The 19275-nt window shown below is 43.2% G+C and overlaps 1 protein-coding gene across 1 annotated transcript; it reads right to left on the reverse strand.

Annotated features, from left to right (window-relative positions):
- Positions 1-824: 824 nt before the first annotated feature.
- On the reverse strand, positions 825-15208 carry SPCS3 (signal peptidase complex subunit 3). Its single transcript, XM_074992990.1, has 5 exons — positions 11839-15208; positions 10244-10319; positions 7767-7841; positions 5500-5615; positions 825-5025 (listed from the first exon to the last, which is right to left on the reverse strand). Exons 1-5 carry the CDS (start codon positions 11979-11981, stop codon positions 4893-4895), a joined length of 543 nt encoding a protein of 180 aa, XP_074849091.1. The 5' UTR covers positions 11982-15208; the 3' UTR covers positions 825-4892.
- Between the last annotated feature and the right edge of the window lie 4067 nt (positions 15209-19275).

Genomic DNA, 19275 nt, shown 5'->3' on the forward strand with positions numbered 1-19275 from the left:
ATCCGTCCCCCCATTTGCCTCTGTGTTTTGGCTGGAAGAGTCCAAGCTCGACCTTCTCCATCCCCTTTTGCTTCTGTGCATTTATCTAGTTATTTTTTGAACTGTTAATGTTTTGGTCTTCACAATATCCTCTGGCCAGGAGTTCCACAGGCTTTGCGTTGTGTGAAGAAGCACTTCCTTGTTTTAAACTTGTCCACTATTAATTTCATTTGGTGACCAAGGTTCCCACTAAGCTGTTTGGATGTGCAACTCCCTAAGTCCTGTGCAGGGGCTTAGAGCTGCTGCACAGAGAGCTGCCATGCCTGGGAACTGCTGCAGCCAAGAGCCAGTCACCCTTCACCTGACTCCATCAGGGAGCTGCCAATGTCAGGAACAGGCACCCCACCTCTGGCCCCAGCAGCAGGGCTAGATTGAAGAACTTTATAGACACTACCCTTCGTGGTAGGGTGGGTTGCTGTTCCTCCTCCCCTCCCACAAGTGCTGGGAAGCTCTATCCTTGCAATTTCCATTGCCTGGGAATGGCAGTGCCTGCAGGTGAGTGCCAGTCGCACGGAGACCCTTGTTTCACCTCTCAAATGGAAGATCCAGGTATGCGCCAGCATCAGCCCTGAGCCTCTTCCAGCAGCCTGTCTCCCTCTTGGACCCCAGACCCAGCTCTGAGCCTCCTTCTGCAGCTTAACTCCTGCCCATCCCCATCCCAACCTCCTGCCGTGCCCACTCCCATACTTCAAACTCCTGGGCTCCAGCAGGAGCTTCCTCCTGCACCACAAACACCACACCCACAGTCCCAGCCAGAGTCCTCATCCCCTAGACCCCTACCCTTCTCCTTTCACCCTACCCCCCACCCGCTCCACTCCTCATTTTTCACCCTATCTCAGAGCCTGAAACAGTCCCAATATCTAGTTCTGGGGCCCCACAAGACCTAATTTGGCTCAGGGGCAAACCCTGAGCATTGGGCCTCCTCTCCATCTCCCCCCCCAGGGGGCTGGAACTTGAAGAGCATACTTTTTTTTTTCTTCTGGTTTTCAACATAAGGCCACAATAGTGAAGGGGTTTTTCCCCTTTTCTTGGAGGCTAAAGAGAGGGCAGGTGGGGGCTTTGTTTTTTTTTTTTCCTTTTGTTTGTCACTTGTGTGCAGCCCCTGACCCAAAGAAAGTTCCCTACCCCTGCTTTAGTGCCCTAGGCGGGCTCGTCAGAAACCAGGATCCCATTGTCCTAAACGCTGTATAAACAGAAAAAAAGACCAGTTACTGCCTCCAATGAGATTATAATCTAAACATAAAATAAAACTTGCGGTTTCTAGGGTCTGTTCCAAGAATGAGTGTAAAAAAATTATATTCTTATCTAACAAAAGAGCAATCCTGTAGCACTTTAAAGCTCGTCACCTAATAAATTAGTTTATTAGTCTTTAAAGTTTCTGACTAGCATTCCTAGCATTGTACATCAGCTGTGGCCCTAACTTTCAGACTGTGTGCTTTACATGCTTGTATGAAGTAGTCCTAAATGGTAACCTCAGAGCTCCTCAACAGAGGCATGTCTCTCTCTCAAGCAAGAGACCTGATAGAATATTCCTTGATCCTTCTCAGAGAAGAAACTATAGCTAACCTGAAGCTTCTCAAATACAAGTTCTTAACCAGTTGGCCAGGAAGCCTAAGGTCTTGGAAAGTTATAATTTACAGAAAGACTATGACCTACATAGTAATCTACAATAAGACAAGGCTTTTCTTTCCCGCAATTCAAAATAAGGAAAGAAACTGAATGTGACGCTTCCTGTGAAAGCTGAGATTCTGAAACTACTTTAGGAAAGAAGCTCAAAACACACAGAAAACATTTACCTTTGAGGGAAATCAGAAAAATATGAACAAAAACAAATTAAACTGATATACTGTTCTGAATGTAAATGTTCATGTTAGCAAACAGGATAAGCAGAGACCATGTGACTATCCCTTTGCAACCAAACAGGCAAAATATTTTCACATAATTTAGACAACATAAGTGAAAATTTTACACACTGCTTTAACTTCATTAACATGTATCAATTTTGGCTGTTACAAGTTTCTGCATCTACAAGGTAAGATTCTTTATAGTTAGGACTGTTTAAAAGTTTATTAAAACGTATTTTAAATGCTCACAGTACAAAATTCTATGTTGTATTTTAGCAACCCAAGTGAACCGTGGGATGTTTCTCTTTGCAGCAAAAAACAGACAAGAGCAAACACATTAAGTGCAGAGAACTCAGGATGGCACAACCCTACTAACAGTCCCTCCAAAGACATGTGAATACAAAGATACATTGTAGAGTTGAGTGCAGAGCTTAAGATCAGCTGCTATAAATTGTATGGTCAAGCTTTCCAAGATCAACAATTTACAATTCCCCACCCTCAGATATCTTCAAAAGGCCTGGTTTCTGGCAATAGAAAGTGCTGAGGTCCTACCCTCTGAAATATCACTGTCACAAGTAGAACACACATATATGGCCAAATTAAAAAAAAAAAAAAAAAAAAGGGCGCTCATACAAATCTTGACCTATGTACATTCTTATGCACACTTCTTTTAACACACAGTCCAGTGCCCTCTTAAATAATATTATTAACTGAACACATTGAGGTATAATTCATTTTCTACCCTTCTCATAAGTGGAAGGAGCCATATAACAGGAAAAGCCAGTAACAGCGCAGACACTATGTTGCCCATTACAGTGACCAGATAGCAACTGTGAAAGGTCAGGACTGGAAGTGGGAACATAACAGACGTTTATGTAAGACAATGCCCTGAATATTATCCTTGTTCCTATGAAATCAGAACATCTGGTCACCCTATTGCCATTAGGCAGACAACCTAGTGTGCACAACACTGAAGCAACATTTTCTACATATTATCAGACTATACATGGGTAGCAGACTATGCTGTTGTCCCTCCTCCTAGCAAGGAGCAGGATGTGAGGAGAAAAAGGCAACCGGAGGTAAACAGTCTGAAAGCCTTCTTTAAAATATAGTTGGAGTCAATGCACTTTTAGCAACATAGGTTTGTCACAGAGCAGGGGTTCTCAAACTATGCATGGAGACCTCAAAGCAAGTCTCAAGAGCTGGTGTCAGACTTGCTGGGGCTTGGGAACCCATGAGACAAGGCCAAAGCGGAAGCCCAAAGCCCATTGCCCAGTCTTGAAGCTGAAGTTGAGGGCTAAAGCCCTGGGTGGCAGGGCTCAGGCTTTGGCTTTATCCATTTGTGGTGAAACTCATTACTGGGCCCCTGGCAGGGGCTGAAGCCCTTGGACAGTGGCTTCAGCTTTGCTGGTTCCCTGCTCCCCAACCCCTGGTTGGGGTGGCAAGGCTAGGCCAGCCTCAGTCTTTGGTGTGTGTCTTCTTCCTCCCGCTCCTCATCCCCCAATCACATAATTTTAGTTATGAGAAGAAGGTCATGATGCAATGAAGTTTGAGAACCACTGTCACAGATCATCAGACAGATGGTTAATCGGTCTTGTCTTTGGTAAGTACTGCTCTCCGTTACTTTAGGGAAGGGCAACATCTATTTCATAGAGGACAATTATGAAATAATCTGCCAAAAGAAAGGATATTTTTGCACAATGTAAGCACTCCATGTGGTTTTATTTTATATTACCTAATAAAACTGCCTATGGTTTTATATTTATATAAATGTTTCTTCTGTTTTGAAGTTCTGGTGACCTCAGATTTTGGGGTAATGAACTCCACAGACTTACTATGAATTGTATAGTATTTCCTTTGATTATATTTTTAATTTGTAGCCTTCCAACTTCATTGAGTGTCTCTGTGCTTTGTATCCTTGTTAAATAGTCCCAATCTTTTCAATCCATTCCTATGAAAGTCTAACTTTGGTTATTCTCAGTTTTACTATACTTAAATTTTACTTCCCTGTAATACTGAAAAATCAAAAATTCCAATTACTTTACAAGAAAATCATATTTGTTAGTACTTTTTTTTTTTATTATTCTTGCTTATACCTTTTAAAAGCATTTTATTTACTGCCCAACATCCTAAATACTTGGAGATTATCTTCTAATTAATCCAAAATTATTTATTTGTACAAATGTGAGAAACGCACACACCTGATTAATAATAATCTTTTTTCTAATAAGCAAAAATTTGCCATCTTAAGCATGAGGTTCCCCCCCCACACTTTTATTGTGCTTACGAATTCTCAAGGTACCTGTGTTGTAAACTGTTCTTAAAAGATGCGTGTTATTATTTTAAACCCCACACTCAGTCTTGTAAAAGCTATATACATGAATATTACATGAAGAATTTCCATTCAACCAACATCAAAGCTGAGCTGGAATAGTAATAAAATATTCCTGAATGATGGCTCACAGATGATAAAAAAAAACCCACAATTTCCATAGAATGGCTTTTGATGCCTTAGAAAGGAAAATCTACCAAACTACAGAATTCTACACTCACTTATTTAGCAGCATCTGAGCAATACAATAGCCACAGCACCTATGAACCTGCAAGTATGCTTATACTTTTTGATTATAACACTGACATTTATGCATTGAGCTTTGGATGGATTACATAAACTCCCATAACAAATGTAAAAATAATCAGACTATTTTCTGATTTTAAATGTTTATTTATAAGAAACATATTTTTCTACCCAGATGGCCAACCAAAAAAAGTTAGTTTTTCCAGTTTTTTAAACCATCAGTTTATCTTTCCCTTTAAGTTTCAGCATCAATGTTTTATTTAAAATTTAAAAGAGAAAAGTGAATTTCAGCATTTTTTTCTCCTGCACAGTTAGAACTAAAGAAATCAAGTACGTTTGACTGGATGGCTGGAGGGGCTAGGAAGAGGGATTGATAACATTTATTCATAATATACAAGTATAAAAATATGTTGCTCAGGATTCAGTATAATTTAATAACTTTTTGCTGTTTCATAAGCATCTGGGAATGGAACAGATACATGTCCTGATCCTGTCACGAGAGGTAGAATGCCAGCATTTGGTACAACATTCCAGGAGAGAGTCAAAGTGACATTTCTGTTTCCCCTGTAAAAATCAAAATAGATCATCAGGAGGAAGACACAATCTATGAAAGCATAAGTTACCTTGAATACTTTTCTGGGAGCCAGTAATAAATGGGCATTTTAAGTTTACACAGTTTGCCTTATTTTACAACACTTGCACAAATCTGTTGAATGGAATATAACCTAGAGTCCAGATGATAACTTTTCTGCAAAGTAGTTGAGAGCTCTCCAAACCTAACAGAACCTGACCCTAGCACTTTAGGCATATGCTCAAACTGCAGGCATAGGCTGAATGGAGGTCTGGATTGCTGCCCCATAGCACCCCATAGCAACTACTTAATGGATAGTTTTGAAACAATTTTAAAATTTCAAAAAACTTAAAGAACTATTAAATATTCATATTCTCTCTTACCTCTCTCTTCCACCTGGATCTCAACAACATATACATATGCACAGCACAGAACAGCTACATAATAAAGAAATGTAATTTACTCACTTGAGACCATTTCCATCATCAAAGAAAAAGTACTTTGATTTCATGTCTTTTAGCAAAAGCTTTGGATTATCTCCTCTCAAAATGATCTTATCCCAAAGGACAACCTGGTTCAGAGCCTACAATTAAAATGAATCACTGAGATAAACACAATGAAGCATATCTGATCACTGGAAATTACAAAGCATTACTGATTCAAGAAACTAAAGTTGAAGAGTATACACTTGCAATCTAAAAAGCTATGTTTAACAGAACTATTTTGCATAAGAAAAAAGATTTACTACTGAAACAATTAAATGTGGCAGAGAACAGACTGGACACAACCTTATCTTAAGGGCAACAGGTTTTAAAACACATACAACTAAAAAGTATCACAGGCCACTGATGCTAGTTTTAAATTGCGATACAAGTGCAAAAGTGTTTTAGGGGAAAGGGATAGCTCCATAGTTGGAGCACTGGCCTGCTAAACCCAGGATTGTGAGCTCAATCCTTGAGGAGGCCCTTTAGGTCGGAACAAATAGATTTAAAAAAAAAACCTGTGAGAAATGGTGCTTAGTCCTACCAAGACAGAAGGGGATTGGACTCTATGACCCCTCCAAGGTCCCTTCCAGTTCTATGAGATGTGTATCCCCATATATTTTATTATGCTTTAAATTGGTTTTAACAATGTGACTTGTATTTGGACATTGTCTCAGAACTGAAAGACATTATATGCACTCAAGGTAAAGCCTATCTTTCTGGTCAAATTTTTCAGTGTTTTTTTTAAGTGACAGATTCAGATTTGTAAGTCTAATTCCAGAAGAACAACTGTGCCTCAGTAAGTTATCCTGAAATCACAGGACATTTTATGCATCTCTTGTGAACTGCTAACCTACAAATGATAATCTACCACTTTGGGGTTACAGTAAACCCTTTAGATCACTCTTAGATTAAACATGACTGCCACCCCGATGGGAGCGGAAAACCGCTCCTGTCAGGGGCAGCAGCCACAAGTCAGGCTGCTACCCCAACAGGAGCAGGGAAACCGTTCTAGTCAAGGGCAACAGCCTGACTTTTGCTGCCCCCGACAGGAGCGGTTTCCTCATCCCCAGAGTGGCAAGGAGCTGGGAACCAGGCTGCTGCCTGGCTCCTGGTTCTCTTCCGCTTGCAGTGGAAGTGGTAAACTGGGCAGGGCAGCAGCCTTGGTTTGCTTCCTGGCTCCAATGAATGGAGGGGAGCTGGGAACCGGTTCAGCCTGTCTCCCAGCTCCCCTCCACTCCTTGGAGCCAGGAAACTAACCAAGGCTGCTGCCCTGATCAGCTTCCCAGCTCTGCAAGGGGAGGGAGCTGGGAGACAGGCTGCTGCCTAGTTCTCAGCTCCCTGCTACTTGTGGGACCGTGAAACTGACCACCTCATGGCTGGTCAGTTTCCTGGGTCCCCTAGGCAGCAGGGAGCCAGGAACCAAGTGGCAGCCTGGTTCCTGGCTCCCCCATGCTTGCAGGAACTGAGAAACTGACTAGCCATGTGATGGTCAGTTTCCTGGGTCCTGCAAACAGCAGGGAGTCAGGAAACTGACCAGCCCTGGTGGACTAGTCAGTTTTCCAGCTCCTACAAGCCCACAAGAGCCCGGAACCAGGCTGCAGTGAAAATTCGAGTTAGGCAGAGGAACGCAACACCCCTGTAACTCGAGGGTTCACTGTACTCAGAATTTTATCTAGTGTCTTCTGAAGCAATGTGAATAAAAGACTAAAATATATCTTCATAATGCACTCATTTATAAGAGTTGGGTGCTTATAAACTGGAATTGTAAAATATAAAACAAGATAACGGACTCAGAGCCCAACGACTGAAACCAAGAATTCTAAAAAACTGCATCAGCAAGCACAGTTGTGCTACCAGTAAATAGAGAACATTTTATATTTCATATAAATGATCATTAAAAATAAATCAGGTAATGAAGTAGTCTTGGGAATGAATTTTCAGCATCATTTAATGAAAATTCTCACCTATCTACAGTCGCAAAATAGCTCTCAGGTCAAAACAGTTGAGGATGGCAGTTTGAATTGGCTGGTGCGAAACAGCTACATAACAAAAGTTATATGACATTAACTATTTCAGAAAAATAGTTTTAAATTCTTGCTATTAAACTAGCAGCAAAAGTCAAAGATTACAGGAATAAGTAAGTAGTATGACATTTTTGTACCATAATTTTTCCTAGGATAACTACAGCATGTTAAATAGCAGTTAAACCAAATAATTTTAGTTATTTCAATTTTCTATTTCATACTTACATTGTTTTTTGTTGAGTATTCTGCAGACAAATAGAGAAATAACTGTTTAACATTCCAATCAAATATAGTTTGCAGATGTAAGCAAGTTAAGGAAATGGTATGTCAATTTTATTTTAAATTGTATTTTTACCAAATTCCAACATAAATCAGCTCATAATCCAAGTACAATATAATTACAGTGTTTAAAGATATTTGCGTACATTTCAATATACACCAGTGATTCTGATCTCAAGGGTACACTCCCTAAAGGGAGTTCCAGCGGGACTTTTTTTTTTTGTTGTTGTTCTTAGTATGAAAGAATTAAAGGTTATCCATATCTTTTGAAAAGCATAAAACATTTTTTCTGGGTGTCTAAGAGCGCTGTATTTGACATTACAGGTCAGTAACCTCTCAAAATTTAAATCCAACCAAACCAGTTAGTCCACTGAAATACATTTCCTTGTACAGGAGAAAAAGTCTAACAGTTCTTAACTAAAACAAATTTTTAGCATAGTATCACCTTGCTACTCTCTATTAACATGTCCAAAAATTAAATGAAAAAAAAATTAAGGATCAGTTTTAAATATACAAGTGAATCTCAGAACTACAAATTAATAAAGATCATGAATTTAGTGGAGCCAAAACATAGTTTCAAAGAAACATATTCTCTTCCCAGTCCTCCCTAGAGTTAAACATTTCAGAGACATAGATATAGCTTAGAAGTTGCTATATTTTGAGGGCTGGCAGCACCTCTGATTATTAAGGTTGTTTGATGCTTCTAATTATAATACCTTATTTCCAGTGGCAAAGCTAGACTTTCCTTGTAATGACTGCTCCTAGCTGCTCTGAGCCAGGCATCAGAACTGAAAGCAGGGAACCTGAGTCTCCTCTGCTGTCAATAATGCTCCTCCTGCTGGCACAAAGACAAGCAAGGAAAAGAAAACTGATTCAAATGCAGAAGGGACAAAAGCTGGACCAAGGGAAAGGAACAGATGGGGCAAGGAGTCTGGTGAGACTAGTACTAAAAGGGTTTGGCAGGAGAGAAACTGGGACTGGCTGAGCAAAGAGACTGGAAGTTTATCAAGGAAAAGGAGAGAGACTCATGCTCTTGGCTTGGGTTTGACGACTGACCAGATGAGACACTTGGCGAAGGACCAGTACTAGGGACAAGATAGATAGGAGACAGCTCTTGCAAGGAATTGGAGCACAGAAGAATTGGGACTGGCTAGGCAGAAGAGTGGGATCAGGAGCCAGAAAGGGGGTGGCAAACAGACAGAATATAAACCATTAAGTGAGCAAAGAGGAAAAGGAAAGAAATGCAAAAACGAGAAACAGAATAAAAAATACAGGGAAAAAGGAGAAAGTATGATGGGGAGAAAAAACAAAGGACAGAAGTTTTGATATACTGATGTATGCTGCTCAGTAAAAGTTATTTTCAATGAGTGATGCTAAATGCACTCATATTTAATATTTTACTAAATAAAAGATTCAGGGTAGATGTGGTCCTTTAACTAAAAAACACTTCAGACAGTGCTTGGTCCTACTGTGAAGGCAGAGGACTGGACCTGATGATCTCTCAAGGTCCCTTCCAGTTCTAGTGTTCTGTGATTCTATGTCCTGCCCAGATTTCTCTGAGATGTTGATATACCATGAAGAATGGGCTGCAGTTGATGTCTGAAGACAGTCTCTTGTAACTGACCCAAATGTGTGCCTGGCATTATTTGCCACACTGTTCATGGGCCCTTCTGGCCTGATTCAAATGTGCAACCAGCCTTCCCACCTGGAGCAGAGGATCACAAATGCATCTACAGCCAAAGATAATGTTAGGCGTTAGCGATGACTGCACTCTCATTTGATGGTGGATGGAGGACTCTGTACTTTGCTGATGAGGTTACCACAAAATGACCTGGAGAGTTCCTCATCTGATAAGGCTTACAGCAGAATCTCAGAGTTACAAACATCAGATACATAAAATTACCATTCAACCCCATGGAACAGAGCAGAATACTGCATTTGGAACCAAAAGTATAGTTATGCAGCAGCAGAGACAAACAAAAAATAGCAAAACCAGCACAATACTGTTAAAGGTAAACTTTTTTTCAAAAAAGGGAAAGCAGAAAATCAGTATTTGTCTTCTGCACAGTAAAGTTTCAAAATTGTCTTGAGTCAATGTTCATTTGTAAACTTCTGAACCAACATCCATTAACATTTTGTTCTAAGTGAAAAACATTTCAGAGTTATGAACAACTTCCCTTCCTGGGGTGTTCCTAACTCAGTGTATTTCTCTCACCCAGTAGTCTCTCTAATTCCATTTACTTTAAAACACAGCTTTCCAGAGATATTGGTGGATCTCCTCAATCTGTTTACTCTCTTAACGGTCTTCTGGTTTAAATATTTAAGGACTTGTTTCGTAAGTTACAATCGTTAAGAGGATGGAAGTTGTGTCAACACTACAGCAGAGTTTATATTTTTGAAATATTACTGTTTTTATAAAGGATATCTGCACTAATATCAAATGTAACAAATCCTAGATCACTTCTTTCTCTGGGCCCAGTGAAGTCTTCCACGTTTTTTCTAAATAAAAACACAAAAATACAGAATTAGCATCGTTTGTATTTTTTACACCAATACACATACTTCTTGGTTTCCCTTGAACACTTTTTATCATTCTGGTTAAGACAAGATAAATAGGTGTATTCATCAGGTAAGCACTTAAAAAAAAAAAAAAAAGTCCTTTATTTGAACTGTTTATTCACTTCCCAGCACTACGGAACCATCATCCTGATTGGAACATTTAGGCACTACTAGAATTCAAATGATAAACAACAGAAAAAAATGTATGGACTTCTTCTTGTGTGTAAACACCTGGGCAGCTAAACTGAACTTCATTTGATTAAGTCAAGCGTATATAGCCATCACCAACTAGTCAAAGCCAATGTGAACATCTGCCACTGCAAAGTCAGTCACTCGGGTAATAACTACTATTTTGAGTCAGACCAACAGATTTTACATCAGCGTCCCTACCCAAAGTTACCCATCTGCAACCATCTATTAACCCTAATTTCTTATTTGTGTTGCAAACACACATGCTGTAAAGTTCTGCTTTGTCACCTACTTCCCTCAAAACACAAACAAACAAACAAAACCCAAAAAAGCCGATATTAGTTCAAGGTTTATGCTCACACCACAATATTAAATCATCCTGAAGTTAATAATGCCACAATTCAGCTGACAATGGACAAACCTCACCACCAAAACTTCAGGAAGTCTGAACTTGACATTAATCTTAGCTCCAGACTGAAACTGGGCTCCATAAAATCTCCCTGCATAGAAACAGAGAATTCAGCCACTGAGCTTCCAGAGCAAAACGTAAAGCTGCCACACCGATTTCAGTCTCTCTTTTCTCCAAAGAGCAGCTTAGAACACCCCAAAGCTTGGCTCTGAAGACTAACTAACTCCGCACTGTCCCTTCCCTCTACAGGAACACGCCACAGCGTTTTACTGATCCCGCACGGCAGGCGCGCAGGGTCCCTGTCACTCTGCGATAACGCGCGTCCACACTCAACTGCGGCCTGGCTGAAGGATCACAAGCCAAGAGCGAGGCAAGCGGAGAGCATCTCACTCCGCTGCTCCGACGCCATTATGACTGGGTTACCGGGCCCGTTTTTTGAAACCCTGCCTGAGACAGACAGAAGATGGTGCATTGGGGGGGGCAGTTAAAGGCGGGGGCGCCCCCACATCCAGCAGCTCTTGGGGGAAGGAGGCTGTGGGCAGTCTGCGCGGCAACCGCCCGCCCACGAGCAACTGGCGGAAGAGGAGAGAGGGCGGCAGGTTGACTGGCGTGTGGTTCCCTCATTGGCCCAGCCGGGGGGTGGGCGGACTGAAGGGAGGAAATGGCAGAGGCGGCCGCGGACTGCCCGTAACCCCGGCCCGAGCTGCGGCTGGGAAGGGGCGGGCAGCGAAGGGGCAGCGCTGGCGAAAGAGGTGTTCGACGTCCCGCTAACGCCCCCCACACAGGCGGCAGCCGACGTTCCCGGACACAGCCCCGCTGTCCCCCGGCGCCGGGCCGGGCCGGGCCGCCGGCCGCACTCACAGCATGACGCGCGAGACGGCGAGGCGGACGGGCACGCTGCGCTCCTTGAAGGCGGTGGTGATGAAGCAGCCGAAGGTCAGCGCCGCCATGACGCTCAGCGAGAACGCGAAGAGCGAGTTGGCGCGGGACAGCACCGTGTTCATCTCTGCGCCCGGCCCGCCCGCTCAGCCACGCTGGCTCCGGCCAGCCGCCCGGCCCCTTCCCTCCCCGCCGCAGCCCCCGGGCGGACACGCGGCTCGGCGACAGTCTCTGCGGGGCCGGCGGCAGCCGTTTCCGTGCGCGCACCCCGCAGCAGCAGAGCAAAGCTGGGCTGCATGCGCCTGAGCCCCGCCCAGCCGCACCGCCGTCCTGCCAGGGAGGCGGGACATCCTGCCCCAGCGCCGGCCGTCGGTTTGCAGCGCGTGCCCCGCCCCAGCCGCTGCCGTCGCCGCCCACTTCCTCGCCCGCGTCCGGCCGCTCAGTGCCTGGCGGGCGCGCGGCGTGTCCGTATCGTGCGTTCTCCCGCCCTCGGCGGCTGCACTCTCCGCCCAGAGGACCTCTGCCACCCACCGCTGTCACACAGGGCCGTGTTCCTCTGGCGGGACGGGGCGGGACTGGCCGTCGGCTGGGTTGGGCTGCTGCAGGCAACCACGGCTGCAGCCGACGGCAGATGTCAGCATCCGCTGGCTGAACCGCAGGGGTAGAGCGGCGTCCTCCACACCCAGCGTGCCCGTGGAGAAGCGTGTAAAACCCAAGCCGTTCCGATGCACCTGACAGACGGGCGCATGTATTTATCGATTAGATAATGAGCGTTCGTGGGCAAGACTCGCTGCTTCAGATTTGGGGCAGAGGGTTTCCTGGCCTTTCCCAAGAAAGCTCATTGCCTAATAAAGAAAGAAAGGTGTTAGTTTTTAAGGTGCTGCAGCACTGTGGCTAAGTCTACAGTACAGAGCTCTCTCAAAGGAAGCTTTTCCTGAAGAGCTCTTCTGAAAGAGAGCAGCCGCACACACAATAGTGGATCAAAAGAGTGAGCTGCTCCTTCAAAAGAGTGTGCACACAGCCCTGGCTCTACAGGACAGGATAGGACAGGGAGCGAAAATGTAGACCGTTCTTTTGAAAAAAGTGCCTTGCGGAGCACATACATTCGTTTTCTCTTGAAAGAAGCTTTCAAAAGGGGGTGCTCCTCCTGAAATGGGAAAGGGAAGAGTGATTTCAAATGGAGCATCACATACTTTCGAAATAATGCTTTTTGTGCATAGACTCTCCATGGGCTCTTTCAGAAAAGCCCCCTTTAGAAAAATCTTTGGAAAGAACTTGCTGGTGTTGATGCAGTCTGCTTGGTTTTGTGAACTCACACGGCTAACCTTCTAGGCAAGCCTTTGTGTTGATTGCAGCCTAGTGGGGTGGTTCTGTAGCAGTCAAGAGGGCTGGGTTTTTATTTGATTTGACCATTGATTTGCTATTGTTTTAGCCTGTTGTCCTGAGTGCCATTTGATTTGGGTGAGCATTTGTTCCATAGTGGTAGGAGTTTAGTGTTGAAGTTGGCCAGTGATGTCTCTGAAAAGTGGATTTGTTTTCAAACTAATTGAAAAAAATTGGGCCTATTTGGCCGTAGCAAGTAAAAAAATTTCTCCTGTAAAGCTGTGGGATTGAAAAGGTCTCAGTGTCTAGCCTTTCTGGGTGCAAAGGTGATCTTCCAAATGTGAACAGAAGTAATACTGCCCTATGGTTGTAGACACACAGACAGCCTCAGTGGCTCTGCTGCTTCATATAGCTTTCCCAGCCAGTGAAACCAACAACACTAATGTCAATTTCCTTGCAGCTATTTAGAAACCAAAGGAAATGAAATAGTCAAGTACTGTATCACATTGTTTATTTTGCTGTTATTTGGGAATACTATGAGCAGTGCTTTTCAGGGGGAAAAAAAAAGGTGCCCGCCCCCAGGCGTAAGCCCCTGCATGCAGCCCCAAACCACCTGCAGGCTTAAGCCCCGTCTTCCTGCTCTAAATTAATGCTCCCAGAACCAGACACCCCAGGCCCACTTCCAGCTCTAAATCAATGTCCACCCCCAGAACCAAGCAACCTCAGCCCCCCTCCCCCTGTAATTCAACCCAAATCACAGGAGCTGCTGATGGAGCTGGGGATGAAGGCATTACAGTGGGCCTCTGGGGTTGCACCGGGCCTCCTGAGCTAGGCCAATCTGCAGGTTCTGTGCTGGGCCTTGAGGCAGGAACTGCATGGCTCCTGGCTAGAGTCAGAGGAGCCATGCCAGGACTGAAGAAGTCATGTGGCTCCCAGCTAGATGCGCAGAAGCCATGCCAGGGAAATGGGGACAGGGGCCGTTTCCTCTGCTGCCATCACACATGTCCCACCAAGTGGCAGGGCACGTGCACAGAGTGGAGAGAGGGGTGCCCCATGTGTGTGGGGAGGGTATTGGACAATGCAGCTGCCAAAATGGCGGTGCTGGGGAAGAAAGGTGCCAGAATGCTGTTCTGTGGCATTCCAACATTAAAAAAGCCCTGATTATGAGCAGCTGGAGGAGAGGACTCAAGAACAGAAACTGTGAAATGGATAAAGTACAGTAGAAACTCAAAGTTAAAAATGCCAGTTTTTAAAAACTGACCAGTCAATTGTCTAATTTAGAAATGGAGGTACACTTATGTAGCCAGACATAATCCCCCTGCTCTACTCCATCTTGCCCCTCATAGATGCTTCAGAGCACAAAGGACCAAAGGAAACAGCCCAGTCTTGGAATGCCGGAGAGCACAGATGCGCACATCTCAAGCAGTCTTTGATGCCTCAGAGCACAGATGTAACCCTGAATGGGCCGAAAGCAGACAATAAAAGACAAATGGGCTAGCAGATGACCAGGGCCTCAGGCTACCCTTGGCTAGTACTGGTGATTGATACACCTACACATCATCCCAGGAGAGGAATCTCACGCCCATAAGAAAAGAATATCTAAATTATCTCCACCTCGCAGGTGTGAATTAAGTCCCTGAAACGCCCTGTGACAACTAGCATCACAAGAGGATCTAACACAATTGGCATCTTTAAGATAAGGAAGAGTGTACGTGACCCAAGTGGTATAAAGAAGGGTCCGGCAACCCCCCTCTAACTGAGCTCCAATTAACTCTACCTGCCGGTCAGGAAGGTCTTTGCCTCCGGAGGTCCCAGGGGACACCCTCCTCATACTCTTCTTCCCAAGGGACTGAGTGACAGATGCTGGCCATGCCAAGCCAGGAAACGCAGGGGTGAGAATAAGACCTGCGATGTGTTAGGCTTTTGCGCGCATTTAATAATAGATCTATGAATTAAAGTACTTTGTTATATGTTAGCTGCTTGTAACTAAGAAGTGAAATATAAGGTTTGTAACCATAAAAGTTAAGATTTCTTATCAAATAAATAGCAACTGTTTAAGTTTTAGCCTGACTCTTCCTGTTACTGTGCAAACCGAACACAAATAAAGAACTCCAGCCAGTTTTCGGCTATATTAGCATGGTCACTGGTGAGGCATGCTGAGTTGTGCCGCCTCCACAGGGCAGACTCTTGTGCCACCTGTGCCTCCCTGGGTGCCTGCTGCGAAGGGACTGTCTGTCCTAGCAGTCAAAGACTCAGGTGAAGGAGGCTCTCAGTACAACCTTTGGGGGACCCGTCAGCCTCCCTGGCTGCCCACTGTGAAGGGAGTGTCTGTTCTAGCAGTTAAAGACTTGGAGGAAGTAAGGACACACGTGGTATCTCACCAGACCATCGGCTAACAACTTATCAGCAATTAAATTTTATAAAAAAAATCACAGAATCGTAGAATCATAGGGCTGGAAGGGACCTCAGGAGGTCATCCAGTCCAGCCCCCTACTTCAAGCAGGATCAACCCCCACTAAGTCATCCCAGCCAGGACCTTGTCACGTCAGGACTTAAAAACCTTGAGGGATGGAGAATTCACCGCTTCTCTTGGCAAAATAGAGTATATTACTAAAAACTAAAGGGAAAATTTAAAAAAGGTGAGCTAATTAAATGGTTTCTGTACTTGTTTCATTTGAATTCAGGTAGATAAGCATTCTTCTTCTGCGTAATAAAGTTTTAAAGCTGTATTAAGTCAGTGTTCAATGTAAACTTTAAAAAGAACAAGCATGATGTTTTGTTCAAAGTTAGGAATGGCCTCCATTCCGAGGGATTGCAAGAGGTGAGAGAGGGAGCATGGTGGTACAGATTTTCACCAGGGCTAGTATGTTTAGTCCTGTGCCCGTAAGGGTTGGGGATTTTAAACAAAATCCTGATTCACAATATTTATCAAATTAATTTGACATCTTACAACAAAATTTTATTGACCAGCATGATCACACTAGTTAGGAGACAAGTTCCCAAATGTACTTGGATCCCAGACTGGTTCTAAATATGCTTTGGAGCCAAAGGCAGCAGATTTTTGGCATCAAATTAATTTGCTTTTGCCCACTACATGGCATACAAAGCCTTGTAAGGTAAAGTCCTTTCCTGTGTCACTGGTTTAGTTGAGACCTTCACACTTTGCATTCCATGGCAAGAAGCCTGACTCACTGATCTACCTCACTCCTCGCTGTGGCTTTATCTCAGTCCCTAAGTCAATTCCTTGTTCTCTGTCACAGTGTATTTTTATGTCTCTAGTCAAAGCACCAGTAGCTTTTAACTAGAGATTGTCATTCCTTTTCACAAGCCAGGATATATTTTGCAGAGTCTGTCATCACTTAATTGATACCGTTCTTAGAAGGGGATGTTTTTAAAAAAAATACATGAATAATAGGATAGCTACCCTGCCATGTGACTACAGTATAATATTATAAATCTAAACCATGTCATGCAATCAAGGCCAGAAAATAAAAATGAACTGTTTAACAGCACCAGTCATACCTTTATTGCGTGGTGTCAGAAGTTAACCAAATATTTGGCAAAAATGGATACATTGTTTTCTCCCCTTCTCTCTAGAGCTGTGTCTACACTAGCCCCTTCCTTTCAAAAGGGTCATGGTAATGAGCAAGGTTGGAAAATGCTAATGAGGTGCTTCCATGAATATGCAGCACCTCATTAGCATAATGGCTGCCGCAGCCATTCAAAAGTGCCGCTTTCGAATTGCATGCTGTCATGTAGAGGAGGCCCTTTTGAAAAGATCCCTTGGTCTTCAAAAGCCCCTTATTCTTATTTGGTTTTAGGAATAAGGGGCTTTCAAAGTCTGAGGTGTCCTTTCGAAAGACCCCCATCTACATGGGCAGTGCACAATTTGAAAGCGGCACTTTTGAATTGCTGTGGCAGCACCTCATTAGCATCTTCCAACCTCGCTCATTACCATGCCCCTTTCAAAAGGAAGGGGCTAGTATAGACGTAGTCTAGAAGACATCTGACTTAGAATTGCAAGATAGTTCCATGCTTTCCTGAAAACAAACGCTATTGAAGAGAAATGAGAGATGTTGAAATCCTACCCCTTCCTACAATGGCAGATCTCACATAGTTATTGGAAATGTACAACACATTCTAATGAGACCAAAAAGGACTGCAAATTACTAGGCAAAGTTTTTTAAAAATCAAAAATAACTTGTCAAAGCAAAAAAATGTTAACTTACATGAAACTATATACAAGATGAAACCATTGTCAATTAAGACTTAGTAAGTAAAACAATAAGTAAAGGACTGATAGCAATTGAAAGGATTTTAATAAAGCCACTAAATGTGAGAAAACAGTCCTGCAGGTCATGTCTTCACTTCAAAATGCTAGTGTATTTCGAGTTTGAGTTGCAAGCCAAAACATTTGTCGGCCCTGAGCTGAAACAGAAAATGTAAAACTCTTCACCTTCAACTCTCCTTTTGATAGACATATATACCTCACGTTCAGAAGCAAAGCAGCATATCCTCAGCCAAAATCTGGAAAGGGTGGAAGGGTTGATGATCTGATGGTTTTGAGGGAGAAAAAAACACAATGGCTATGTCTACACAAGACAGTTTTGTAGACAAAACTGGGATTTTGTAGACAAAACTCTCAGAGCATCTATATGCAAAATGCGTTTTGACAGAAACTTTTGACTAAAAAGCTGTGTAGACGCTCCAGGGGGCCCTTTTGTGGACAGAATGATCCACTTTTATGTGTAGATGTGATCTGTCAACAGACAATTTGCCAGAACGGCTCTTCCAACCGTAACTTCTGTAGACAGATGCTTCTAGTGTAGACATAGCCATTGAGTGTATGTAATCTGCAGTTTGCCAAAGAAAGCAACTTTACATTGAACAGTAATAAATGCTAAAGAGTGCTACATAAATTAAGCTCAATAAGGCTATGTCTACACCACCTCCCTACGTTGAAGGGAGGATGGTAGGTACGGTATCGGGAGATTATTAATTAAGTGCTGCGCTGCATATGCAGCACTTCATTAAGCTAATTCTCCCCCGTGGCAACTTCAAAGGGTTAAACTAACCCACCAGTACTTTGAAGATTAGAAACTGTCCCTCTAAAAGGCTATGTCTGCACTAGTACAAATCTTCGAAATGGCCATGCAGATGGCCATTGTGAAGATTACCAATTTCATATTCAGCGCCTCATGAGCACGCCGCCAGCCACAGCTCTTCGAAATTACCACGTTTCGCTCCTGTGCGGCTCGTCCAGATGGGGGTCCTTTTCGAAAGGACCCAGGGAACTTTGAAATCCCCTTATTCAAAGATTTGTGCTAGTGTAGACATGACCCAGATGGTAGAAAAACAAGCCTAATTATAGAAAGCACTGTGTAATCACTAACTGTACTTCAAAAAGTGATCATGTAATTACAACCCCTTAAATATAAAGTAAGACACCTGTTTGGAGCTCTTTATTGTGGATATGGTTTCAAGACCATCTACAAATCGTGAAAGCAAGTACCTGCAGGAAGAGGTGTTTAAAGCCACTAAGATGTCATTTATTTTATGTTTATACAGTGCCTAAGTCAATAGGGTCCCAGATTTGATTTGGCTCCTGTGGCAGTATAAATATATATGATTCAAATATTACTCATTTTTAAAAACAGATGGACAGGTTCAAGTAAGAAACAAATTACCTAACCTTCAAAGTAATTTAAAAGAACAGTCCTGATGGGTGGGCTGCAGAAAAAGCCCACACTCTTTTTAGCTTAAAAATTCTAGTGCTTGGGCATACCTGCAAGGGTTCTGAACATGACTCAGAATGGCTAGTATGCATGCACTTAACCATACACTTAGCCTCCGTGCAATACAAATGGTTCATTTTAACTAATCCAGTTTTCTAGCACTGACAAAAGCTCACGGCCTATGTTACATGATCTTATTATGACTGAATAGATAGTGCCGTTGAGTACATAGAGTTGTTAAGTAGACCCAAATGCACTCATGTGATGATGTTGCTGATAGCAGGAACTGTTTGATACTAGACAAACAGTTATGATGGAATCTCTCACCATGTGACTGGCAGCTATCCATTGAGTGTGAAGA

This window comes from Carettochelys insculpta, chromosome 4 (genome assembly GCF_033958435.1).
Source record: "Carettochelys insculpta isolate YL-2023 chromosome 4, ASM3395843v1, whole genome shotgun sequence".
NCBI lineage: Eukaryota > Metazoa > Chordata > Testudines > Carettochelyidae > Carettochelys > Carettochelys insculpta.